We start from the raw sequence: 27,048 nt of genomic DNA on the forward strand, positions 1-27,048 counted from the left end.
ATACAGCTGCCTCTATAGGAAACTCTCACACACAAAAAAAGTTCACAAATGCGGCAGTGTCCATGACGATATGGACATAACCACAGAGGCAATCCTCTTACCATTCAACCACTAAAATATCCAACGTCTGCATTTATTAAAGATGCAGAGATCTCTGTTACAGCATGAAGTACGTAGATGTCACTGTCTCAGCACGATCTACTGCACTAACGCCCGATAAGAGAGAAAAAATAATTAATAAACCCACACCTGAGGCACTGCAATTGCACTAAGCAGCTATTTTTTGGCTGGCAATCGAGCCGCCTGCCCCTGACGGACAAACAGACGCACGGCCGGGCCGAGCCAGGCCTGACGCGCCCCGCCTGCGACGAGGCCGCGAGCCCCGGCCGGGCCCGACGCCTGACTCAGCGCCGTGTGGGCCGTGTCACGCCGCCGCGGGTGGCCCGGGGCAGGGGTCCCTGGGGCGAGACGAGCGGGGGGGAATCCCGGTACCCCTCACCTCTCCTCGCTCCGGTTCTTCTGCTTCTTGCCCATGGCGGCGACACCGGCGCGCGACCCCTCAGCGCTGCCCGCGCACCGCCCCGCGCATATGGCACCGCCGCGCGCCGCGCACGCGCCCGCCCCGCCCCCGCCCCGCCCCGCCACGCCGTGCGGCCTCCGGGCGCTGGCGCCCCCCGGCGGCCGGAGGGGGAACGGGCGGCGACCGAGAGGCTCCGGGAACCGGCCCGGATCCCGTCGGTCCGGCCCTCGGGCAGACCCTGGGAGAACGTCTAAGTGACGCCCCGAATTTGTCGTTTCCCTCCTGCCTCCCCAGTGGGCCCAAGACTTGCTGGCAGGATTGTGGCCCATTTAGCCCCGAAACCTGACTGAACAGTCAAATTTAACATGTTTGGAAAGGTTTTACCTGTAGGCAAATAGAATGGCTAGGTCTAAGTGTAGGAATGGAAAGGTTAAGGGGGAAGTTTTAGGGAACAGGGCAGCAGGACAGTGACCAGGCAGTAACTCAGGTGTGGGACATGCCCAGGACACCTCACTGCTCCTCTGGACACACAAGTAGTTTTCCCCCAGCCCTTCGTGGGCTCTGCTGGTCCATCATCCCCAGCACTCCCCCTCGTTGGAGGTGAAGTGTAACCAAAACTCCACCATCTGACCCTAAGGTGACTGGCCCTCACAGGAGGGGCCGAGGAGGCAGCACTGGGTTTGTGGTAGTGACCAAACTCAGCTCCAGGGATGGGAGATGTTCCATGGCAGGGAAATTGGCTGCTAGGTAGCACTAAAAGTACGGTAATTCATTCCCCCCTTTGCCAAACTTTCTCAGTGTACAAAACTTTCCCTCCCGCTTCCCTCCAAGGAGCCTTGGGAGCAGACACGGTGCTGGGCTGTCTCACAGGAGAGCCCAGGTCTTGCTGCTGTGGGGCAGGAGGCAGCTGACATCCACAGACACACAGCATGGAAGCAAGGCAGCAAACAGTGCATTGAGGCAGAGGGGCTCTCTGCTGCAACCCCACCTCCTCCTGACAAGAGCAAAGCAAGGTGGAGCAGGAATAACAACGCTCACAGGGAGCACAGTCATCACTCTATGTATTTAATAGGCTTTGAGAGCTGCACGTGTTCTGTCGTCATCACCCCATCACAGTAATTCCTCTGACGGACAGAGCAGACCTCTTCACCTTGCAACCCGAGGATTGCTTCACTCCCTAAAACCCTGACTTTCTTATTTCTCTCTGCCTTTGAACAGCTGTAGCTCCCTATCAGTCTCTCCCACCCAGGCTCCCAGCAGACTTCAGATAAGGCCGAGTTTATCTTCCCGCCGCACCTTGCCTGTCAGCCCACTTCGGTACTGGGGAGTCAGATTTCAAAGAAAGACGACAGCAGAACACTTGAGTTGGTTTTTTTTGAAGATACGCTTTAATATCCCATTATTTAAATCAGCGGATCTTCCAGCGCACTTACAAGAGGAAGCAGAGACGACGAGGCCCTGCTGCTGCAGCACATCCCACGTTCTCGCCGGGCGGCCCCGCTCCTGCAGCGTGACTCACCTCCCGCCCTCGCTCCGGGGGCCCGGCCCCGGGGCTCCCGGCCGACACACCCCCGCGGGGCTGCGGCCCCGGCAACACACGCACAACCCCGAGGAGGAATCCCCAAAATACCGGCGGCAGCGGCGGCGCACGATCCCAGCTCCCACTTCCCGCTACAGCCGCCAGAGCCTCCGGAACGCCGGGAAAAGGAAGGGCGGGGCTTAGAAGGGCGCTGCCACGCCCCCGCCGCCCGCGGCCGAGCCCCGTCCGTGGCAGCGCGGCGAGGGCCGTGGGAACGCGCAGTGCCCGGGCCGGCACAGCCCCGCCGGTGAGGGGGACGGCGGAGGGCGGGGCCTCCTCGGGGCGGGGCTGCCGCGGCGTGTGAGGAGGAGGGGCCGCCCGGGGCGCAGGTGCGGCGCACACACGCACCCGGCACGCGCGCGGGGCGCACGCGCACGTCAGGGGTCCGCGGCCAATCAGCGCGTCGGGAGGAGTTCCGCGGGCGCGGGCGCGGCCGCCCGTAGGGACGCGCGGTCGCCGGCCCGGCCAATCGGTGCGCCGGGGAGTCAGCTCCGCGCGCGCCCCGCCCCGCGCTGTCTCTCGCGATACCGCGGTCGGGGCGCGGCCGGTAGAGGGTGAGCGGCGGTGCCGGGGCCGTGTGGGGGCCGTGGCCACAGGCGGCAGTACCGGGCCCGGCGGGGCGAGCGGTGCAGTGTCCCGGGAGAGCTCGTCCGGAGCTGGGTGGGTGCGTTGTCTGTAGCGTTGTCTGTAGCGGCCCTGCGGAGGGGGGCGCTTGGCGCCTGCGCGGTGCCCCCGCCGTGTGCCGCCCCCTCGGCCGGGCCCCCTGCGCCCCTTCCCGGCCCAGGTGCGGAACCGCGGCCCCAGCAGTGGTGCCGAACCCTCGGGCTGCGTAGGAAAATCCTGTTGGCACCCGGCATTCCCCTGGGGCGCCGGGAGCCCTCGGGCTGTCGTAGATCCTGGCTGGGATTGGTCTTCCTTTTTCTTCCTGTTTGTTGGGAGGACGAGTCTCTGCCCCAGCTGAGCAGGGTTCTCTCTCTCTCCTGGAGACCTGCTGGCCTCTGATCTGCGCTGGCAAGGTTCCTGTTCCCTCTGGAAGTACAAGAAAGGGGTTTAGGGAACAGAGAGATTTGTGGTTAGCAGCTTTGGGAAGAGGGGGGGGGAAGGCGAGGTGCTGCGAGTCGGGGAGCGTGGCAGTGACACGAGTGGATGTGGCGGCAGGCTGGGCGCTGCTGCTGCAGTACACTTGGAGTGCTGCCCTCGTGTTGGTACTTTGCCTGTCGCTACTTAAAGTGCTTTTCTTGCCTCTGAGTGCAACGTGCTTGCACAGCCAGTGGCACTGGCAGCTCAGCTGCTTTGAAATACAGCCAGCAGTACCCTGGAACCCAAACTCAGCACATCAGAACCGTGGCCTGCGGGTTAAGAACCTGAGTAGGGTGACGGTGCGCTGTCCCCTTTTCAGACTGTCAGTCGCTACACTGGCAGTTTTCTGCAGTGTCAGTTTATTGGTGAGAACAATCGATTGTGTTGTCACAGCTCATCGTGCACCCCAGTTAGTATTTTGTGCTTTTTCATGTATTTGAGCGGGGAGAAAATGATTTTGGCTGTGTTTCTTCACACAGCAATAGGTAGTGGCTTTCAAATCCTGTTGCTGGCTACCATAGGGTGGTGTTTGCAGTAGCAGTTTTCTGGTACTAATTAAAGCAGTGTATTGGCCTAAAGCATTTGCTGTTAAGCACCTCATCTTTCTTCTAGATGAGGAGTGTTAATGCAGATTTAAATATGTTAACATGCCTGCGGTGCTTAAAGTAATTGCTTTAAACTACTGCCAGAAACTTGTATACTGAGCATTGCTTAAATTTGTTCTGAGACATCTTATACCTCCTATAACAGCAGCTTGGAGCTTTCCAACTGCATCTTCTTGTTTCAGAATATTTATTAAAGGTAGGTGCATCTGGCTCACTGCTTTGGAACTGGTGATTTTTTCTTCTTTATGTTAACAAGTGGTTTCATTTTCCTCTGCACTTTCAATATATGGCTTTGGGGCTGAGAGAACAGGACTTGACTTGTATCTTTGTTGCCATTTTTGTTCCTTGTGAAAGTATTCTCCCAGGAGGGTTGCAGTATAGAAAAGAACTATCTACTCCTATCTTCAAAAAGCACAGTATTTTGTTTCTCTAGGGTGTGAACTGCAAGAGAGATCAGGCTTTTAATTGTTTGCATAAATGTTAATTCCTTGTGTCACTATTTCCACAGCACTGAAGAGATCACCTCCCAGCTAAAGATGGCTGCCGATACCCCTGTTGACATACTTCAAAAAGTTCTGGAGAATGAAATACTTCAGTCTACCAAGGTTGTGGAAGAACATCTGGATGCTGAAATACAGAAGCTGGACCAAATGGATGAAGATGAACTGGAACGCCTTAAACAGAGGAGGCTTGAGGCACTAAAAAAGACTCAGCAGCAGAAACAAGTAATTCCTGTAGTACAGGCTCTTGATGTGTTACATGTAACAGACTTTTGGGAAATCCTAGGGAAATTGTGTATGTGAATTAAGTGCTTTGGGGTTGTTTTGCTGGTTTGGGGTTTTTTTTTGTTCTTCATCACCTTTTCATACTTATTAATTTTAACTTATCTAGGAAAGCAGGTGTCTGTCCATGTGTGCATGCTTTGTGTTTTTTAACAGGAGGAGAGAAGCACCTCTGTGATTGTTTACGATACAGATAGGATAAAGACTCTCCTACAGAGATTTGAGTGTGTCCATTTTCACTGAACGTTACTATGTGGAAGCATAAGCCTTGTAGGCAACCTATTCATAATCCTTTAGGCTCCTTCATTTCTTTCTTCAGAAGCTTCCTTCTGAAGCTTCTGGATTGTTACTTGTGGCATGTAAGTGGTGCATGCTGTTCTCTTAAGGTATTTTGTAGAAGGATGATACCGGGTATTTCCTTGTTCCTAGGGTGGAATCGTTTGTCGCACTCCTTCTAACCCAGTGCAATGTTGTCTTTGTATGACCATTCATGTCTTCTTACAGGAAAGAAATTCTCCCTTGGTCCCTGATACCTCATGTCAAATTGTGGTCTTTATGCTCCCTCAAAAGTCTCTTTGAACAATAGTTCTCACCAAAATTTTGGTAACATATGATGTGAGACCTGAATTGTAAACAGGGAAGCCATAGGTTTCTTAGCTTACTCCACCTAAGCAAAGCCAACTCAAGAAATAGATTTTGATGGGGAAGAGGTGACTGGGTTGAAAGGAGATGCTCTGCCTCTGATGGAATCCTTAAAAGCTAATGCCAGGCTTTGAAACGGGAATGTGGTAAAATGGCATGGCTTGGTTGGGATGCTGGAGGACAGGCAGCATTAGCAGCTTGGATTCTCTAAATGCAGAAGTAGAGAAAGTGGCATACTGTTTGCTTATTTTCAGAAGTTCAGTTTATGTTTGATTCTAGTGTTTTCCTTTTTCAGGAGTCATAACACTTGGATGTGAACATGTGATAGATCTCATGCAAAAGCATTTTCATGTTGTTTGGTCTTAAGTCACTGTTCTCATACATTTTCAAATGCAAATGTGAAGTAGGATACTGCTCAGTAATAGGAGTGTGCTGCCACACTATTACAGAATAAAATTGTGCAGAGGGGAATTAATGCATACTCGCATACTCATTGTCATGTGCATCATGGTGACTTTTTCATATGCTCATACTTCTATGAATTTTTAATGTATACAATATTCAGGAAATTCTTTGTTCTATCCTAATTTATCTTACAGGATATCTTTGGTTCGCTCAGAAGCCTTTTTTTTTTTTAATCTTAACTCTGCTAAGACAAAACTGGAAGATCAAGAACAGTGATTTATCAAAAATTTTTTCCCTCATTGGAAACAAAAGTGTTTTGTCAAATTTTGTCATACTGTGCTACTTCTAATCATTTAGCTTAGTTTGTACTTGTTTTAATACACTGCAATGAACTTCTAGTAATGTAGAAGCTGGATTTTTCCTTAAGTGTGTCTGTTGAAAATCTGCAAGATTAGCTTTTTGTGAACTGTATTTACACACTTAATCAGGCAGTTTTTGAAGTTATATATAAATTTTAGCTCGTGAGATTCTGTTTCTCCATACATTTTATGATTAATGGTGCATATGTGTTTTCTGAATGGTTTTCTGTGAGCCTGGTTCATGTTAACATCCCTTCAGTGTATATTTGATAGATAAACATCATCTATTGCAGATGAGTTAGTAGGCTTTTTTCATAGAGGAAAAACTTAGAAGAAATCTGTTTAATACATGTAGTGGCTTGATTAAGTTTTAGAGAAGAGTTCTGAAATGTACAAAAACATTTCAGAGAGAGTAGCCCAAGCTGTCAGCTGGTGCTTTTCAAATGCTGAGAATTTTTGTTATGGTATTCTTTGAACTAGTCTTGTCTTAGTGAGAGGCTGCATTGCAGAAATTTATGCAGCTCTGTACAAGATTTGTATTTTCAAATAAGCAAGGGTGGCCTTACTGCTCAACTACATATCTGCTGTTGAAAAAGAGGCAAGCCCAAACCTAGGCTTAGTGGTATTTACATATTTTCAAAATGTAACTGAAGCACAGGATATAATTTGTTTCTCTGTGACTGTATGAAATGGTTTTTCACTTCAGGCCCCCTCTTTAATTTTTCTGAAATCTGTAGAGCTTGCACGAAGGTTGCAGGACTAACAAACTCTATACTAATTATTTCCTTTTATGTTTTCCAAAAGGAATGGCTTTCAAAAGGACACGGAGAATACAGAGAAATCCCCAGTGAGAGAGACTTTTTCCAAGAAGTCAAAGAAAGTAAAAATGTTGTTTGCCATTTCTATAGAGATACAACATTCAGGTATAGTAAATAAGCCATGCTGAAGAAACCTTTTGTGTAGAGGTGTCTACAAAAACAGATGTATTCTTTTATTCTTTCAAATCCCACAAATAAGCAGGCATTTTTAGAAGTATTCAAATTCTTTCATTACTAATCTCACTTCTCAAGACATTTGATTTTTTTAAAATGTGTTTTTTCCATTAGAGTTATTCTGAACGTGATTTGACAACAATTAATACTCTGTTATATAATCGATTAAAACATAAATGTACAACCTTTTTTACAATATTTGAGAGATTATTGATTTAGTTTGAGGCAGCCAGGTCTGTAAATGTAGTGACCATAGCAGAGCAGCATTTCAGAAGTATGGCTTTGGTTATTCCAGATAGAAATATTCTCGGCAGGTCTGGCAAACAAAAATAAAAGTATAACCAAAATCTTGTCTATGCATCTTGAGAATTTAACCTTTTACTTTGAAAGGATCTCTGGATGCAAATTGCAGCTGCTTTCCCTTTGTGACTGTGCCTTTGTGATTATGACACTTCTTTAAGGTATGAGACACCTAGATCTGAGAATATGTCCTGACTCAAAATAGGAACTGAAAATGAGACCTCCCACTTCCTTGGAAGAATTTCAGAAGTTCTGGGTTATAGGCTGTTCCTCACTGGGTCTCTTTAAATGCGTTCTGTTAAAATCCAGATGGAAAGTAGAGTAGTTTGTTGAAGGAGAAGCCAGTTGTCCTGGTTTTGGTTTGTTGGGGTTTTTTTTTTCCCCCAAAGGTGTTATGTTCTCTCTACCTTACAGAATATAAACTGTGACAGCCTCAATGTGAGAAATTGAAAGAGGTCGAGGCTGGATTATGCAGTGAGGTGTCTGTGTCCCACATTTTCTAAGTTCAGTGTTTAAGTTTCAGAAATACATGAAGTGGTTCTATTTGGCTATTTTCAAAGAAGTTGAAAGTTGTCTCTGCAAATAAAGTAGCCTAGAAACAGGTTTGGGTTGTTTGGTTCTTACGTCTTGAACCAGCAAAGTTCTGTCTGGTAGACTCAGACAGGAGAATGAACTTCAGAGGAAGTGCTTTGTAAAATGTGTTGTGCTGACAACCGACTTGAAGCCCATGTCTCTGGTTAACCAACCACCATACCAAGTTGCTTTCATCTTTGCTTCCTCCAGCTCTTTGTTCTGTTCAGCTCTCCTCTTGAGTTAAAGGACAGTCACATCGGCGTTCTTTGCGGCTAAGCCAAATTGCTTAGAGAAGATGATCCAGAAAGTTGAGGTTGCAGGTGACAAGTCCACAAATCTCTGCCATCTGACAAGTATTTTGAGCAGTTCATGTCACTGTCCCTCAGCTGAGAAACAATTAGTAAAGAATTGTATACTCACTCCTATTCCATGGCAACAGAAAAGTGAAATATTTTTGCCTGTAGCCCTGCTGTAGCAGTCTGTGCAAATCACTTTTTTTTTCCCCTCACAGTGAATTACTGCATCTCAGCTGTGAAGGTAGTGACTGCAAAAATCCAAAATGCTGTAACATGTTGAAAGTACTTCTCTGAAGAAACCTTGTATAGCGAAATTTTTCCAGCTGACAGGGAGTGAAAGTAGAGCAGGAACAATAGAAATCAGAAAGAAATTTCAACAATAAGTGCGATACTCAAGAAATGAGAGAGAGGCTTGCAAGTGTGTGTGGAAGTAATTAGGAAGAAATTAGAGAAATGAATGGTGTAATTGTGCACTAAAGGTGCTCCAGGCTGTTCCTCTATTAGTCATTGAATCCAGCTACGTCTAAAACACAGTTTCTGTTGAAACTAAATTCTAAATTAGAAAGGTCGTGTCTGAGGTAGTAACATGACAGAACTAGCTCTTTACTGCTCCTTTTAAACTTTCTCTAAAATACATGTTATTCACTGTTTTCATTCTAACACTTTATGTATTTTGGGTAATTTTTTCCACAGGTGCCAAATAATGGACAAGCATTTGACTGTATTGGCAAAAAAGCACATTGAGACAAAATTCTTGAAATTAAATGCTGAAAAATCTCCTTTCCTGTGCGAGAGACTGCGCATCAAAGTAATTCCCACTCTAGCACTAATAAAAGATGGAAAAACGCAAGACTACGTTGTGGGCTTTACTGATCTCGGTAACACTGATGACTTCACTACAGAAACCTTAGAATGGAGATTAGGCTGTGCAGACATAATTAATTACAGGTAATTAATTGTTTTGTGGTTGTTTTATTTTCAGATAAAGTGCAAGGAGAACATACTTGCAGAAAGGAAAATCTGTGAAAGTTTTTAACTTTGATATGAGAGTTTAATCTGAATGCTCTGGCAAGGGAAGGAAGAGAATCTCTTTGGCAAAGTATTGAGCCATTGTAATGAGTGTTATGTTGTCCTTTTTATATAGTAATAAAAATAAACCCAATTCTTGCAATGAGGTGTATAGAGTAGCTGTGCTGCTTTGATATGACCTCAGAGTCATGCATCTCATATAATCCTCTAAATCAGCTCTAGATGCTTCTTGTCGCAGCTGCAACGCAGTAAAATCTGAGCATTTTCAATCTGCCTCAGAGACAACTCAGGAAGTCCTCTTTAGTCCATATCACACACATGGATATGTTTGTTTTCCAATGAACAGTACAGAAAAGGAAAATAAATTGAAGAAGTGTAAATAAATTATTTGAGTACCAGTACAATGTAATCATAATAGATACTACATTAAAGGCTACAGGACAGCAGGCAGTAGTAGATATGTCACCACAATAGCCTAACTTCACAGGAGAATTATTTACCAAGACTTTTTGCTTTTTGCTTTGCTTTCCAGTGGGGCTCAAATGTCGTCTTTATTTTTTTAGGTTAATTTTGGTCTTTTGTTTTTAATGTCTTTGGCACTGTTCTGTTTGGCTTAGTAGCTGTTGAACTTCAGGTGAAATGACTGAAATTATAATTTGTAACTCAGAACAAGTGGTAATTCCCAGTTCAGTAACAAGCAGATCAGCAGAGGAGTCAAAGACAGCTTGGATGTATATTGTAGACAGCAACAGCCTTTTATGGGAATAATCTTTCACAGGATTTATACCAAACAGCATTGAATTTGCTAAACATGAATACATTGTCTTATGGCATAAATTTGCTTCCTACTTGACCTTACTAGTACTGTGTATTTGGTTTTGCCTCCTTGTGCTGTGGGGGAGTTGCTTCATTTTTTGTTCGTTTTGCCAGACCCTGGCTTTGCAAAGTGAGCCATGTTTCCACACTGCTCTGAAAATAATGTCCTGCTCTCTGGAGTCCCTGAAAAGGGCATAGTCTTCCTCAGAGCCTAGAAATAGTTATTTGCCTTCAACCTATGGGATAGCAGATGGTGAAAGGATAAACTGTATTTAGGGGAAAAACTGTTCAGGTCAGATTGCTGTGCTGGCAGCATCACAGTGCTACTTAAAGTGGCTTTAGGGAGTCGGCACTGTGGTCTCTTACGATTTTTCTTCTGGAGAAACAGGTCATTAGAGATACTGCTTATTGTCTGTATGAATATGTCTTTAATCAACTTGTCTTACCCTTTTCCCCTAGTGGAAACTTGATGGACCCACCTTTTCAAAGTCAAAAGAAATATGGAACAAGCTTTACAAAGCTGGATAAGAAGACCATCAGAGGAAAGATATATGATTCAGATTCTGATGATGACTAGAAGAGCCACTAAATATATTTGTAAATCATCTTTTGTTTATGCGTGGTACATTTCTAAGAATGTTTTTTATAAAGCTTACTGCTTTTCATTACATCTGCACATAATTCTCATTTTTCTATACAGTTTTATACAACTGAGTCATAGCGGAAAAAGCTTAAATATTTTTTTTTCCTCTTTTGGAAGTCATTTGTAATTCAAAAATCTTAGTCCTTCTAACGAAATGACATGGCAAATGATGAATTTTGTTTTTAGTAAGTGTAAACTTATGAAATGTTTTGAAGTAACTTAGAAACAGCTGTATGAAGTCAGACCAAAGTTCCCTCTGGCCCAGCATCCAGTTTCAGTGGCTAAAAGCAGATGCACAAGGAAGAGTGAAAACAGGGTGAGCAGATAGCAATGCTTCCCCACAGTCTGTGAAGCAATCTGTGGCTTGGGGAACTCCGTATCTGAGAGCATTTGCTGGTTAAAATAATGGAAGAAAAATCTCTTTAAAACCTCATCCAAGTATCCACATCATGTGGCAAGGAGGCCACAGTTTAACCGTGTTGAGTGAGGAACAAATTCTGTTGGTTTTGTTAAATCTGACAGCTACAGGAGTTTTTTTCTGTTTTTTTTTCTTTATTAAAAGAGGTAACAGACACTTAAAAAAATTATTTTTCTCCATCAGTTCCTCTTCCAGTTGTCTTTTTAAGTTTATTCTTATATTATCAGTAAAGCCCCACAAAATGATTAGTAAAGAAATTGTGCATTTTAACAAATGATTCCTTATTTTATGGTGCCATATCATGACATTAAATAAATTAACTGCATTGTGCTATAAATTGTAAAAACAGTCATAACTTCTGTGAATTCTGAAACAGATGGCCAGGAGAAATGCCTTTGTACCATCTATGTCATGACACTGCATGTCAGAGCTGATACAGCAGGTAATAGCACATAGCAACAAGCATATTGAAGACTGCCTTGTTGATGGGTTTGTATAATTCTGTGGTTGTGAATGTTTGGATTTTATAGGAGATGCTTTGTACAAGAGAGTAGAATAGAGAAAGGTATCTGGGAGAAACCTTGATCGTTAAGTTTAGATATAGCACCACATACTGTGTACTGTTCTTCAGTAATGGACAGAATTTTCAAGGGAGATCTTCCTTGGACACAATGTAAAATTTCTGGCTAGGTGAAGAGTTGATGAGTTTTCTTTTTGTTTTCAAAAAAATAATTTGCTTTGTGCTGAAGGACCCTTTTTCAGGTGGTATTTGAATCCATTTGGCCCAAAAAGCAGTGAAGTGGGTCTAGTCAGTTTGCTGCCTTGTAGTGGAGAACACTTGTGATTGGGCCAGCCCAGCAATATATCTCTTTAAGTTTAAAAAATTATATTTTATTTCTGTTCATGTACATTGAAATAAAATTATTTTAATTCTAATGTTGTCTACTGCATCCTTTCAAAGAAGGAAGTCTAGGTGCTGTGGGTTAATTTTCTTTTTAAAAAGTCCATCAGAAAGTTTTATGAGCTCTTTCTAGATTTCTAGCAAACTACTTACAGTTCTGTCTTAACAGTATGAGATCTCTATGAGAAGGCAATCAGCTTAAGATGTACACAGCTGCCTCTTCATCCAGGAGAAGCATAAAGCAGACCTCCTTTGAGTTGATATCCTTTTTAATGCACAAACTCTCCAAATGCATTAGAAAGTTCTCCTTTTTCTTTTTTTCTTTATCCAGTTGCATGAAATTCAGGAAACCGATGTTTCAACAGTATCTTTACAGGTGTCTTAGCAGGACTCATCTCTGAGTCTAATTATGTTGAACAGGCTGTGGAAATACAAAATCATGTCTAATGCAGTTGCATGCTGTGTGGAAACACGTGGGCTTGTCAGGATTCCAGCATGGTGCGTTGTTGGAGGTTCCTCAGTTCCACGTGTGAATAGCCTCATTACAAACTCAACGCAAATCCTACTCAGTCTGTGGTTTCATGTCACTTTAAGCTGATGATTTTTTTCCTAGGTTAATCTTCCTTCATCCTTCCTGGGAGCTCTGTTTCATCTGCTTTGTAACATGACCGCACATACTCCAGTGCTGATACAAGGAGTTTGCAGGAATGTGTGGTTTGAGTAGGATCATAGAATGATGGTCTGGCCTGAGTTGGAAGAGACTTTAAAAATCATCTAGTTCCAATCCCCTTGCATTGGACAGGGACACTCTTGCCATGGGTATAGAGGGAAATTGAGACTGTTTGTAATTATAAGTTTAACTTTATTTTGAAGTAGCAATCTCCTAGATCTGTTCCTTCAGTTCTTTCATGTCTGCTTTCTGCATTTTCTGTCTTGAATGAACGTTAAAACTGTTACTGAACAGTCCTCTTGGTGACATCTCCATTTTGCATATTACTTTCAGATGAACAGTCCCAACCCAAAAATTTTATTTTTGCAGAAACCTGTAAGTTCTTTAAGAAGTGGGAAATTTGTCTAGTTTGAGTAGTGAGGAACAAATTATTCTTGTGTTGTAGAGTTCAGTGATTTTGCAGTGCCCATTAATTTAATGAATTGTCCGTGATAATAAAACCTGGGACAGCAAGCTAGAAGTGTCACAATACAGAGAACACCAGCTGAAACAAATGTCAGCTGTTCAGACTTGAAAAGCAGAAAGATTAACTTCATTAACAGTGATCTAGTGGCCATAATAAATGAGATGATGATGATGATACTCAATATCCAGAAAGGACATGGGTTGCACATGGTTAATTGCTTGTGGCAGATAGATTGGACATGACTGACTACGGTTCCTGAGCCCAGGCTAATCACAAAATGGTACTGGTCTGGCATGTGTTATCCATGAAAGGGTGTTGGACAGCGAAGAGATCAGAAATGTTCACGTCTAGCTTGGAAGTGATGGGGCTTATGCCCAAACTCAGCACGTCACTCTAGTAATGATTAGTGCTTTAGTCTGTGCCAGGTGCTTGCATGAAGTGATTATTGAAGAAATGCATGAAGGCAGTAATAACTCTGGATCCCTTTCCCCCCATGGCGTGGGGCGGCCCAGTTCTAGTTCCATTTCCATCTGAGGAACCATTCCGACGTCTTGAAGGATAGGGAAAGGGAACTCCAGCATCAGGGATTTCTTCAGTTCCTGAGCCTGGAGGGCAGAGGTGCCCTCCCCTCCTTCCACCACCCACGTGGTTCCGTGGCCGGCACAGAGACAGCACACCAGCATGGAGAGGAGGCAAGAGAAGAGTTTATTGTTGGGGGTGTTACATTTATAGGCTTAGGAGGATTCACAGAGTAACCAATTACAGGTTGCAGGAAGGGGTTAACAACCAATAGGAAGGGGTTAAAAGGGGCCAATGTCTTCTCAGGACATTCTTGCATGGATAACACTTGTCGTGGGGGGTGTTGGGAAGCAGAAGCATGTGTTTGCAAAGAGACCACCAAAAGCCATTTTAAGACATGTTTAAACAACAGTTTTCCCATATAATGCAGATTTACTGCCACAAATTACCAAACAGGATCTGGGTTGTTCTGCTCTTAATGCTGGATTATTTGGACTTCACTGGCCATTCCTTGATTACTGATTGATCTTGTGTTTCCCTTGTGCTGGTCTGCTCAAGAAATCTACCCAGAAATTAAGTGCTGAGTTGAGCTTTGGGATTTGGAAAGAATGAAGAAGTCTAGTCCCAGAAAGAGAGAGGACAAGAAACAGACTCTGGAGAAGGCGACAACGGCACAGCTGCTCTCAGACCTCGTTGATAGGCTGGGTTGCCTGCAAGTGTCATAGGGAGTCATAGTGTCATAAGTGTCATTGGGGGAGGTCAACTCAAAAGATGAATTTTGTTCCAAGTAACCCCCATTGTGCTATTTACCATCTAGAAATTCTAAAATGAAAACTTTTCTATGGAATAATCTGTAGAAAATTTAGGCTTTGAACAGTACAGTTTCTAAAATAAGCCCTTTGTCTTCCATTTAAGAGCAAAGCTGGTGTCTTCAACTCAGTGTGAGGAGTGTTATCACTTCATCTCCCACATGCACACACAAACAAGCACAAGCTGATGCAGAAATAAGATGGCTTTTGTTCTCATTGCATATACAATAGCTGTGTATTTCAGTTTTTGAAAGGAAAATTCAGTAGTGGGTTGATCTGTCTGTTTAGAACAGCTCTATACAACTGTTTGAGAGTGAGAGTTACACTCTGGAGTTGAAGAAAAGCCTCTCTAGGAATTGGAAGTAGAAAGTACTTGATGTTACAGTAGAATATTTTAGAATGTTCTGAGGGGAATGTTGCCCCTGAGCCCCCTTTAAAGGATAAATATTTGCCAAAAAAAGGTCTACTCTGAACTTTTGTTGTTGGATCACGCTTTGGAGCCTTCAGCAGTATGATTGTGGTGATCCAAGACAGTGCAGTCTGGCAGATCCTCCTTGCTACCTGTCCCCCTGCAAAGCGTTGTTCTATATCCTACAAAAGGGAACTTATGCTCATACCTTCTTCATCAATTTAAAGGTAACATATTAAACTGGCTAAAGTAGTACGGAAGACCCCAGAGCTTCACCCAAAAAAACTCTTGTTCAAACTTGGTGAAATAACTTCAAGTGCACATACACTGAGAGATATTTGATGCTTGTTGATGGAAAGGAAGTAGTTAAGAAAACGTGCTTTTAGAAATCCTATGAGGTGCATGTTGTAAGGCTACATTTTCTTGGATCAGTTATTATAGCCATGGTTTACGCTGCCTAAAATAAACCACAACTGATCCAGTAGCCACATAGCTCAGTGTTGAATCTGTGTAATATACTTTGTGTTTTTGAGCACCACCTGTTCAAGTGTCACCTGCCTGATGGTATGATTTCAACATTTAACTCCTGTAAAAAAGGTTTAAAAATTAACTTACCTGCATCACAAACCACACAATCTCCAGTAATGATTGGCTTTTCCCAAGATGACATGGTATGAAAATCAGGTGATTGTAATACACTAAACAACATTAATTGCCTTCCTGATCTACTTCCTCCTTGCTAATTATTCCTTTTGTTAGTGTGCTGCCCTAGAAAAAAGTCTGAAATTGTTTCCTGTTTGGTTTCTAAAACGTTGAGAGTCCTCAATGCTTTGCATCATTAATTCCAGGCACACAGAAATGCTCTTAATAGTTATAGAATCACAGAATGGTTTGTGTTGGAAGGGACCTTAAACATCACCTGGTTCAAACCCCCCTGCCATGGGCAGGGACACCTTCCACTAGACCACATTACTCAAAGCTCCATCCAGCCTGGCCTTGAGCACTTCCAGGGCAACCAACTTCTCTGGGCAACAAAATCCAAACCTACCCACTTTCAGTAGTACCCCTTGTCCTATCACTACATACCCTTGTACAAAGTCCCTCCCCAGCTCTCTTGTTGGCCTCCTTTAGGTACTGGAAGGTGCTGTAAGGTCTCCTCAGAGCCTTCTCTTCTCCAGGCTGAACAGTCCCAACTCTCTCAGCCTATCTTCATATGAGAGGTGCTCCAGTCCTCTGATCAACTTAGTGGCTCTTCTCTGGACTTGCTCTAGCAGGTCCACATCCTTCTTACGTTGGAGGTCCGGAGCTGGATGCAGTATTCCAGGTGGGATCACATGAGACCTTAGTGGAGGGGGAGAATCACCTCCCTCAACCTGCTGTTCACAGTCCCTTTGATGCAGCCCAGGACACAGTTGGCTTTCTGGGCTGCAAGTGCACATTGCTGGCTCTTGTTGAGCTTCTTGTCAACCAACACTCCTAAGTCCTTCTCCTCAGGGCTGCTCTCAATCCATCCATCCCCCAACCTGCATTTGTGCTTGGGATTGGCCCTGACCTACATGCAGGATCCCGGCTCAAACTCCAAAGGACTTGCTTTAGGTGATAGATCTGTATTTAAGCTGGATGTCTCATAACATCCAGTCCAGTGTCCTCTTTGCTAGAACACTTTTCCTACAGTAAAACTCAAAATCTCACTTCAGAGAACAGAAGGAAAGCACTTTTTCCTTCCTCATAAATATTGTGGCTAAACAGAGGCAGAGTTTAATGTTATTTCAATGCTCATCTGCATTCTTCAGAAAAGCAAGGTAAAGGAAGAGATTGGGGCCCTCAGCACCTGTTCATTTCTGAACATAGTGAAAACTGAGAGCCTTCTTTCTTACAAGTTTGAAGACCTTTGCTATTTAAAAGATATGTAGATGTGGCACTTAGGGACATGGTTTAGGGGTGGAATCGGCAGTGCTGGGTTAATGTTTGGGCTAGATGATCTTTTCCAACCTAAATGATTCTATGATTACTTCCAGGTATACTAGATATAGAAAAGAAAAACTATAGAAATTTAATTATTAAACTGGGTGTGTCTCTTTAAAAGTTGGGGAGTACAGCTCTGGAGGGATTGTCTGAGATGATGCTACAGATGCATTTTTAACTGGTCAGTTAGTAGTAGGCATCCAATGTGCGTCAGAAGTGATGGGCAGCTTCCCTATAAAGCAGTTACAAAGTCTGTGAATACCTGGTGTTACCTATAATTACACCCAAGACAAAAGGAACAGCCTGAGAAATGCATCTGCCTGTCAATGTTATGAAATCAGTTGAACTCACAAGAGACAATAATTAATGTGGTATTGTTCCAGGTAATTTTAGATAGTATTCTTACCACCCAGTGACGTGATGCTGTAACCTGCAACATGAAGGAGAATAACATGTACAATACATAATGCTATTTAAAAAATGTTGGTCCATTTTGATCACATCTCCATTAAGTGGAATGAAAAAACTTCACCTGGCATGAGGGTAAAAAAAAGTCAAAATCTGTGAGTAGGAAAGAACTGATGGTATTGAACCTTGATGTGCTTTAGATCTCAGGTATGCTCCCTTCTAGTTTATGTAAAATAAGTGGGAAATGCTATTTTGTCAGATGACATTTTTTTGTCCACTCTGTTCTGTCTTTAACTCAACGTAACAGTGTCAGTGACAGACCATGGAGAAACCATGTCTGTGGTCACTGACTGCAGCTTATTGCCAGAATGCCCCTGTGAATATGAGGAGGCTTTCCTGCTTCTTGAATTTAAGATGCAGATACCATTTGACAAGTGAACTCCTCTTTCTCTGACTTTCCATCTCCTCCCTCCCTCAGTCATGCACTGTGCTGACCAAAATTCAGGACAAAGAGAATATGTATTGGTAGTGTACTGTTGATGTAATAAATCTATCATAAAAATGAAAAACTGTGACATACTAGTGACAGATGCAGCCTACTCTCATTAAGTGGTTCACTTGAATTCAGTGCTCTGGGTTTACAGCCCCACAGCAGAAGATGGTGTTTTCTAACATCATGCAGCTCTCATTACATGGTGGTGCCTTGGACAAACACACTGTTCTGCTTCATTCATTGTATGTGAGCATGACTCTGTTTCCATAAAGGCTGCCTACTTTTGGCTTTTACTCTATAAGGCAGTCAGCAAATTTTGTGAAGCTAAAGAGGTTTTTAGCAAAAACAACTCCACTTCATAGTGCTACTGAGAAAATATCCTCTTATTTGGGCTTACACTGGAAATCATGTGAATACAAGGAATCTGTCCCAGGGACCTAAGAGCCTACAGCAGCACAGATAAAAATAATTGCACTTAAAACATAGCATCCACTCAGTAAGTACATAAAGAGCAATGCAAAGCAGAGGAGGCATTAAGAATTCATGTGACTACTGTGAAATGTAGAAAATATGTGGTTACATAGTTAATAAATGAAAGAGAAAAATACATAGCAAAACCAAACAGTATTTAAATTCAAAACTTTATCTTAAGGACTGTCAGCAAGTGACCAACACATTAGGAAAGAAATCTTACCTAAGATCAGAGGCTACTTCTCAAAAAAAAGGTCCCAAGTCATCAGCATGAACACGGGTTCAGTGACAGAGGAACACTAGTTTATTGTCACTAACATGATGCTGTTTTTATAAAATGTGACTGGAGGTTAATATTAAATTACTATAATCTATTTGAGAGAATACATCTCTTTCTAATATGAATTGCCTTGTTCTGTAGAAGGTAAATGAATGCATCTGCTGGCTTTGTTACCATCAAGCTGTGCACTATGAACTTTCCCCAGATCATTTCTTCTGCCTTTCTTCCCTTCCAGCATTTCTTCAGTCACTATTTCCTTTTGAGAAGATTAAAGCCACACTGTACATGTGATGTTTCTATTTTCTACCTGTTAAACCTCTACTGTTTGAAATGTTAAACCCCAGTAAAAGGACTAAGTGATAGTCTAGTCTGAGATACCACAAAGATATCAGGTTCATACATGAAAAATGGTTGCCTAGCCTTGTCGTAATCTTGGGAAGATGTCATTATGAGTCTATACTTAAGCCTCATCTTAACTCATATTCCAACCCTCCTGGAACAAGAAGGTTAGGTTCTCCAGTGAAGGTTCCCTCTTTCATACTATCATGGATTTAAGTCTATGATACTTTGTTTATTGATTTTTGAGGTGACACGACCCACTTATCATCTCCTGTGCTTTACAGACTAATAGCCATCACTTGATTTTGAACCCAGTAATTAGTATCTGACCAAAACAGTGTTTCCTACCTGCCACATCTCAAGCCCAGAGGAGCAATGGGAATAGATGGATTTGTGATTTATTAAACAATGAACAGAAAGGTACTGGGAAAAAAATTTGCCTTCCTACCCTTCACACATACTGGGCAGTATTGGGAAGTGAAAAATATGGCAAAGGGGACAGGATTGAAGGGCACTGGCCTCCCAGACCATCCTTCCTTCTCGAAATGACTCAGATGTTTTAGATATGTGAAAAGTCTTTTGGCCACAAGGTGCAAGTCTTTCAGAGACCCTCTGTGTGTCCCCTCTAGTTTCAGCTGCTGAGAGACCAGTTTCCTTCTTCCTAATTTTGGCTGCAGCATCCTGCCTCCCTAAATCTGAAAGTCAAATCCTGCCTCTGTCCTCAAAGTATTCAAGTTCCCTTTCCAAATTAAATTTGCCATAATCAATGAAGCAGTGAGATGCTTTTCTTCAATTACCCTTTTAAAAATTCATACAAAAATAGAATTCTTAATTAAAAGCTTGCCAATCTGAAATCATTGAGGAAATGAGACCAAAAAAATCCTTCCAGAAATGTGCCCAGACTAACTCAGACACAAAGCAAGGAGAGCACTAGATAGGGATCTGATTTTTGCCTAGCCTCTGCAACTGATTCACTGCAATACTTTCTGCAAGTCATTTATTGTGCAGCAATGTGCTTATTGATGGAGGAAAACCAGTATTTATTTCCTTTCACAGAGTTGTCCTGAGTCTGAGTAACAACTACTTGTGCAAATCTTTGGATGAAAGAAATTGTAGAGTTCTAAGCTCTTAATATATATTACTTATTGTACTTTAAAATAGTCATCACACCAGGTAGGAATTAACATTCCAAATCCCATAGGGTGGATACCTCTTCCTACATGTATATATAAAAGTCATCAAGTGACCTGCCTCAGAGGAAGGCCAACTGAAGACAGGTGAGTCTGAATTCGCTCTTAGAACATTTCTTTAGAGCCAGAAGCCTTTATTTTGTTTTGACTTAGCCTTTTGTTTTGATTTACCATTTTATCAGTATTGTGATTGCTATGCTGTATCTAACTCAGGACTGTGAGGTTTTTGTGATGGGAGGGGAAAAAAATGGCTGGTAACTTAAAAATTTATAATCCGGCAATTTCCTACATGTGGAAAGAGCTACAGCCTGTAGCTTTTGATGCAGACCCATATGGATGTGCCATTGAATTTATAGGTATTGGGTCAAGCTATATTGATCCGGGCTTGTAAATACTCAGTGTTAGTGCTAGAGGTCAAACTGAGTTCCTGCGTGCACCCAGCTCCGTCTGTGAACACTTTTCCTGAGTAGGCTCACTCACTCATTGGAGTCTCTCCAATGACACTGGTGGACTATCCGCGTTTCTCCATTCATGCAGTCTGGTTTGCAGTAGAAATGCAGTCTAGAGAAAAGGTCACACATTATTAAAATCGATAATGTATTTTCAAGTGTTAACAGCATTAGTGATGACTGCCTACAAGACTCATGGTGTGTTTTTTATTTGACATCTTGGGGAAAAAAGTATTTGTAAGCCATAAAAGCTGCTCTCTTTACATGTGTTAACCAACAAGCCAAATACAGTCAATGTTTTTTGCATTTGATAGCTATTATCTGATGACATTTTGGAATTTTTTTAATAAGCACAACAGATGCATTTATTAGTAAAGTGATAATCTGCTCTTATTGCACAGAGAAGTATTATTTCACCAAATAAATCTTGGAGTTGCCTTGCATGCTCTTAGCAGAGAATTAAGGGTTATATTGTTTGATTTTTGAAAGCAAGTTTTTCCAAAAGCCAAGCAAAAATCCTTTTTGAACGGAGATGCAATAGATGTGTGCACTTTGTAGCACATTAGACTTCAAACACCTATAAAATTAAAGCAAAGATGGCATACCTTGTCATTGTAAAGACACGCTACGGGTGTTCAGGAGGGGCCATGTGAGCAAACAATGAGAACTGACAGGGACTAAAAAGGTCCCTGCTGGCCCAGGCTGCCAACAGGGACCTCCCTGATCCCAAGCTCCCCAAGGGGAGAGCATGCTGCAGAGAAGGTGCCTCTGCTCCCCAACCCCTCTTCAGGAAATGCCGTCCCCGTCTGGTGCCTCAGGGCAGGAGCTTTTGGCACCCCAACTTTGCTACAGTGCTGTTGAAGACCAGAAGTGATTTCTTCATGTTTTGCAAACTGCTGTGTTTCCAGGTCTCCTGGGACAGCTGAGGAGAGCCATCACCATGATCCCCGCACTGCTCTTGCTGGGCCTTTCAGCCCTTGTCGGTGAGATGGGTTTGGGTTGCTGTCAAAAGCACAGTGGGAATTGTTTGCAGAAGGACCACAGAAAGGAGGTGTGCAGACAGGCTTGAGGTTCCCTTTCTGCATGGCCCTGTAAAACCCTGTGTGGCTAAAGGTCCTCAGCTGCTGTATGAGTCCGCTTGCTGCCCACACATGTCTTTTAAACCAGCACATCTGGAGTATGGGACTGAAACCAAAAGGGAGTCACAGACATAGCTCCTCTTGATTTTTCCAGCTAACCTTATCCAGTCTCTCTGACTGCTCAGAAATGGTCTCACAAATGTGGCAAGCTGTTTGATGGAGGCTATTTGTTCCTTGGTTACTGAGGAAATGGGGTAATTTTCACAGACTGAGGCAAGAATTCTCCTGAATTAATTCCTCACCAGGTTATGGAGAGACACAGGAGACACTCCCAGCTGGGGTGCTCAGGTACTTCCAGTCATCACCTGAGGGATCCTGGACACTGGGGACATTGAATGGGAAGAGCCCTCTGAAATAAATGCAGAGACTGTGGTTCTTCATTCCCACACCAGCCTTTAGACCTAACAGGGCAGGCGCATATTCATCTAAATTTTCGTTAGATCCACTTGCTTCAAGTGGATATTCAGTTAGAAAAGAACAAATTTCTGTTCTCTACTTTCCTTGATAGCTTTAGTGATGGAGAGCAGTGGCAACTGTACAAGCAGGGCCAACACAAGGGGATTGTGGATTGCAGGTCTGGGTGACTCCCTCATGCTCAACTTGTACGCACTTGCAGCACTTGTACAATACTGCTCTGAGATCTTATGTGTTCAAACACCTCCATTTAATATTTCAGCTCCATCCATGAGTTACAGTTGCTACGGTGATATAAGTGCTCTTCCAGCCCCCACGATGTCCTGTACAGCTGTAAGAGCCCCAGATTGTGGTAGGTATCATTCATTGCTTGACTTGTCGACCTGTTTCTACCTGACAGAGAGATGCTTTACTTACTGTTATTGCCAAATTAAATGTGGTGCAGCTATTCAATTAGTCAAAAGGGAGAAAGCAACATTTCCTCTCCCAAAATGGTGGGTGCTGTGAAGCCTCCAGATCTGGTGGGAAGTGGAAGCACAAACCACAGGTCCTGTAGTCAGGATCTTCAGCCTCAGAGTAAAGGGAAATAGTACCACCCCTTTTCAGTTAAAACGGCTTCTTCATCAGCCAGGACTTTGGCATCAGCATCCTCACAAAACCCCAGGGCCCGTATGCCGGAAGGTGAAGATGCACAGATCCAGGTTCTGAGTGCTGGCATGTTGGCTGAGCTAGCCAGTGGTGACCCGTCAGAGACACATTTTACAGGGCAAAGGTCCCAAGTGTGTAGCCATCCTACTTCTGGATGACTAGTGTTTGGTAACTCCTTCACATTTCTCTCTTTCTTTCCTCATGTTATTTCCCCGTGCATTGCACATCTGGCTGTGTCAGGTTAATGCTGCAGAAGAACAGGACCACAAACATGTGGTTCCACTTCCTAAGAAGCCTCCCTCTTCCCCTTGGGTACTGGCACAGCAGCTTCCTAGCCGTGGTCAGAGCCAATAGGGCTGTGCTTTTTCCTCAAGCTCCACTGCCCAGTTTGGTGTAGATGCAATTCCTTCAGAATTTGAGTTACTTCTTTGATACATCTGCTCAAGGGGAAAGGGAGGGTTTTGGACAGGGATGTGTTTAAGTCTGCCTTTTCCTATGCTGCAGGATATGCCATAGTACGGAAGACTGCTGAGGCAGACCTCGTGCGCCTGAGGAGATATGAGGTCCCAATTAGACGAGTAGCCAGAAACCTGTGCTTGGACCCAGCTCTCATTGGTGCCATCATGTCACAGGAGAGCCGTGTTGGCCTGCTCCTGAACAACGGCTGGGACCAGGGACGGCAGAAGTACGGCTTGATGCAGGTACATCAGGATGATGAGTAACAGCACAGTAATTTAGTGCTTACCTCAGCAAATGACTGTCCTGTAATCAAAACAGCACTAAAATCAAAGGTTGTGCTTAAGTGTCTGGAAGAAGGTCACTTCAATGAGTTGCAGCCTGGGGGGCCAATGAAGAAGAAGAAGAAGCTACAGCAGGGGTTGCATTCAGAGGGAAACCCATTTTCTTGCTTGTCTTTTCTAGATCAGCAGGCAGCTACAGCAGCCTTATGCAGTGTGGGATAGTGAAGAACACATAAATCAGTGCTCAACTATTCTGGTTCTTTCAATTAATGAAGTACGGACAAGACATCCTACCTGGACCTGGGATCGGCAGCTGAGAGGTACACAATGGGCTGTATACTAGAAAGGGATACACTTGAGAGTATTGTGCACTTGTTGGTGTCACTTTTAAAGGAAAAAGAGCATCAGTCTGGCAGATTTTACAGCATGTCTTACAATAAAAACCCCAACCAAACCCAGTTTTCTAATTTAAAAGAGGCAATTCCAAACTGGCAGATCAGCAATGTGAAATAGCTGTCAGGTGGATAAATAAGGTAGAAAATAACCGAACACAAGCCACTGGGGAAACTGAGGCAGAAATTGAGGGACCACAACACAATGAGCTTATTGTGGCAGGCTGTTGTGTCCAGGAATCTTGGGATCCAGGTGTCCTTATAGTCCGTGTTATCTTCATGGCGGTTCATTCACTCTATGCTATAATTTACTCTCCCATCCTTGCTCTGATACTGCCTTTTTAGATTACACACTTCTGGAAACAGTATGCCATTTTCACCTGCATTTGGAGAGAATCATGGGTTCCTTCACTGTAGCAACAAAGATTTTACAAAATCAGTCACTTTTCAACAACAGTGCACAGTTAGCACTTTGCCAAGCAGTTGTGTATGTTTGATGAGACGCATGGCCCTTTCAGCTAGAAATTTTTACTCTTAAAACTCTATTTCTTACTTACAAGCCCAAAACAATAACTTCTTGACTCTTTCCAGGGGGAATCTGCACCTACCATGCAAGAATGGGCAATCTCCAGGTCTACGAGGAAGACCCATGCAGCAGAGACAACAACTACGTCAACAGCGTGATTAGGCGAGCCCAATACTTCAAGAGAAATGGGTTCTAGGTCATAAACCTGACCCACCACTGAGCCTCTCCTCTGCACAGACTAGCAGTGATCACAGTACCCAGAGCAGGTCTTCTGGCAGGACCGATGCTGGGAGCATTGCCAGCAGCACCTTGCTTGCTCCAGCAAATCCCAGCTCCCCACTCACCAATGGGCGAGCTCAGCACTGCCTTCCAGGGAACCCACAGGGATGAGATACCACAAGCTTGGGGCCTTTGAGAAGCAGATGGGGACAGACCAGCAGTGTTTAAATTTTGAGTGAGGAATGTGACTCTTCCTGTTTGGAGCTGAACCCAGGGCTGTTCATGCATCCCCCAGATGCAAGCACACAGGCAGCTCTCCCTGGACATCAGCTGTGCTCTTCCCATCACCTCCATCCACCTCCTTCCCTCTCCACAGCCAATGCAGGGGATGAAGTCCCTGAGTTAAAATTTTCCTTCCCCTTGATGCTGCTGGCTAAGGGGCAATGAAGACACTTCTCATTGAGCCTTTGGTCTCTGCAGTTGCTGAATATTCCTGTGGCCAGCCTTGAGAGGGACAATGCTAAACATGATTTGGTTAGTCTACCAAGCCTTGGAGTCCATGGCCATGGACTGGGGACCTCTTAAGGGTGAAAAGCAGCCTCACATAGGGGAAATCCTCTATATAGAAAGTACTGCAAGCGCCACAGCAGGCATGCAAAACGCCTTTCCGTTAGACACCAGCCCTCAGTAGGAGTCAGCCCCATACGTACCCACCCAGGAGCTGTATCACAGCAACAGTGTTGGTAAAAACCCCGCAACCTTTCCTACTTTATCTTTGGCTCCCTTATGTTGGGTTTCCTGCAAATTTAAAAGCATTTCAGCATCCATCCCTCTGCCAGAAATCCCAGCTTCTAATAGGAGTAAATTAGCTCTGGGCTTATAAGGTCTGTTTGAAAGTGGTCTTCTATGTGGATGAGTCTCTGGGTGCCAATTTATGTTTAATTAGAATAATAATTAGAATAATACTGAGAATAATGATAAGAATAAGAGAGAAAATAAAGATAAATGTTAAATTCCAGTGTTGTTTTTTTCAATTTCATGGGACTCAGTGGGTAACAAGCTACAACTTGAGTAAATAACCCAGTTTGATACTCTTGGAATGGACCTAAAACTTAGTTTGAGAACAAGGAGAGGAATATGGTGCTGGAGACTGGATATGTGAGAAGATCTGGGCCTGAGCCCGGCCACTGACCCAAACCTGTGAACAAGGGAATAAGGACGTTCACATTTAGCCTTTTGAATTTCCATTTTGGAGATATCAGAGCACCTTTCTGCCAGCTGTCACCTTTGCTGATGTAGAAGTGATGTGCCTGGCAGTCCCTGCCTGGTAACACAGGGATATGCTGTGTGTGTGCCTGGGCTGCCAGGCAGGGTCAAGACAGGAAGCATGAGAGCTGGTTTGGAGACAGCTTTTGCCAGCAGAACAATTTTAATGCTGTGCCCCTTGTCTTGCCGGTCACTCATCTGCTTTCTGTCACAGCAAGGACTCTCCATCATTAACATATTGACAAGCAAACTCATTTTATCACCTCTGGAGATCAGAAGGAACTCTAGGATGTCTCAAATATTACTATATTTTTTTTTTTAAGACTACAGTAAACAGTTCAGTGTTGAGCAACCACAGGCATTGAACTATATATTATTTAGTCTTTAGTGAATTCTGCACTATATTAATATAATTTTACTAAAATTGTTACTTTGTCATAGAATGTATGAAGCCTCTAATGTGGTTTGATCCCTTCTACTTGACATAGCTTAGGTAAAATTCATAGGATGAAGCCTTTGGTGCATTATGTTATGTAAACCTCTGTGTTATATAAAACTCTTACATAAAGCCTATGACTGCATTTTTGGTAGATCAGTATAAACTTCAAATGGGGCAGGAAATCTCATTGCTACCTATGTGTACAAAGTTGGGGTTTGAGTTCAGAGGGTGAACCAGAGTGGAGCTTCCTTTGGTTGCCTTCATGCTTGGTTCTCTTCAATCACTGCCAGCAAGCTCCTTGTCACCACTACTGGTGCTGCCATCCCTGCAGACCTGTGAGCTCCTCAGGAGTCCAATTTACACGAGTGTTACCCATGAAGCTGCTGCTTCAAGTTATCACAGCAACATCCAAGAGCCTGCAGACTTGCCTGCTGACTTGTGCAACATCACCACAAAGGATTATTTATTTTTTAAGTCCATTTAAAATTCCCAGTTATGAGAATTCCATATTTTGTTGCAAATATTGTTTTAGAGTATCAGCACCTTGCAGTGAATACAGAAAACATCTGCAGACAATGAGTTGAAACTTGATAAATTAGTAGGAAGGAGTAAATAATTAGGAAAGTTTAACACTGGCATGCTGCCTTAAGATTTGAGCAAAAGCTTTCCTGATAAACAGTGAGTTCAGATTGCTGTTCCCTGTCATCTTTTTCTAGTCACCCATTCCCATGTTACTGGGAGTTACTCTTCTGCCTGGAGTAGACAAGGCAGCTGCAGCTGTGCTCTTGGTCACCCTTTTGACCCATAGCCCACTGAAAAAAAAAACCAACAGACATCTTGCAAAGCAAATGATCTAA

General features: G+C 43.6%; 3 protein-coding genes across 5 annotated transcripts in view; 2 read left to right on the plus strand and 1 right to left on the minus strand.

The window, feature by feature from the left end:
* The window catches only part of EIF5B (eukaryotic translation initiation factor 5B), a 35,809-nt gene extending 35,205 nt beyond the window's left edge, over positions 1–604 (minus strand). Inside the window, exon 1 of the mRNA XM_032680832.1 lies at positions 500–604. Within this exon, the coding sequence (XP_032536723.1) occupies positions 500–534 (35 nt within the window). The 5' untranslated portion in view covers positions 535–604. The remainder of the gene's footprint in view (positions 1–499) is intronic.
* A 2,022-nt stretch (positions 605–2,626) lies between these two features.
* On the plus strand, positions 2,627–11,975 carry TXNDC9 (thioredoxin domain containing 9). The gene is made up of 5 exons (XM_032680200.1): positions 2,627–2,759; positions 4,293–4,509; positions 6,777–6,895; positions 8,827–9,081; positions 10,438–11,975. The coding sequence occupies exons 2-5, from the start codon at positions 4,321–4,323 to the stop codon at positions 10,553–10,555; spliced, it is 681 nt and encodes a 226-aa protein (XP_032536091.1). The 5' UTR covers positions 2,627–2,759; positions 4,293–4,320; the 3' UTR covers positions 10,556–11,975.
* Positions 11,976–19,529: 7,554 nt separating this feature from the next.
* On the plus strand, positions 19,530–25,450 carry LOC116783463 (lysozyme g-like). 3 transcript variants are annotated; one of them, XM_032681034.1, is made up of 7 exons: positions 19,530–19,881; positions 19,971–20,046; positions 21,317–21,391; positions 22,224–22,313; positions 23,114–23,310; positions 23,531–23,669; positions 24,333–25,450. In XM_032681034.1, exons 3-7 carry the CDS (start codon positions 21,349–21,351, stop codon positions 24,461–24,463), a joined length of 600 nt encoding a protein of 199 aa, XP_032536925.1. In that variant the 5' UTR covers positions 19,530–19,881; positions 19,971–20,046; positions 21,317–21,348; the 3' UTR covers positions 24,464–25,450. The 3 variants fall into 3 exon arrangements, with proteins under 3 accessions (XP_032536925.1, XP_032536924.1, XP_032536923.1); XM_032681033.1 differs by having other exon boundaries at positions 19,530–20,046; XM_032681032.1 differs by lacking the exons at positions 19,530–19,881; positions 19,971–20,046; positions 21,317–21,391 and having other exon boundaries at positions 21,999–22,313.
* Positions 25,451–27,048: the final 1,598 nt, after the last annotated feature.

This window comes from Chiroxiphia lanceolata, chromosome 2 (genome assembly GCF_009829145.1).
Source record: "Chiroxiphia lanceolata isolate bChiLan1 chromosome 2, bChiLan1.pri, whole genome shotgun sequence".
Taxonomy (NCBI): domain Eukaryota; kingdom Metazoa; phylum Chordata; class Aves; order Passeriformes; family Pipridae; genus Chiroxiphia; species Chiroxiphia lanceolata.

Coding starts and splice junctions, on each gene's coding strand:
- TXNDC9 (XM_032680200.1), top strand. CDS start 4,321: ATGGCTGCCGATACCCCTGTTGACATACTTCAAAAAGTTCTGGAGAAT. Junction 4,510..6,776: donor AGACTCAGCAGCAGAAACAA/GTAATTCCTGTA, acceptor GTTTTCCAAAAG/GAATGGCTTTCAAAAGGACA. Junction 9,082..10,437: donor GCAGACATAATTAATTACAG/GTAATTAATTGT, acceptor CTTTTCCCCTAG/TGGAAACTTGATGGACCCAC.
- LOC116783463 (XM_032681032.1), top strand. CDS start 22,064: ATGGAGAGCAGTGGCAACTGTACAAGCAGGGCCAACACAAGGGGATTG. Junction 22,314..23,113: donor TGTAAGAGCCCCAGATTGTG/GTAGGTATCATT, acceptor CCTATGCTGCAG/GATATGCCATAGTACGGAAG. Junction 23,670..24,332: donor CTGGGATCGGCAGCTGAGAG/GTACACAATGGG, acceptor GACTCTTTCCAG/GGGGAATCTGCACCTACCAT.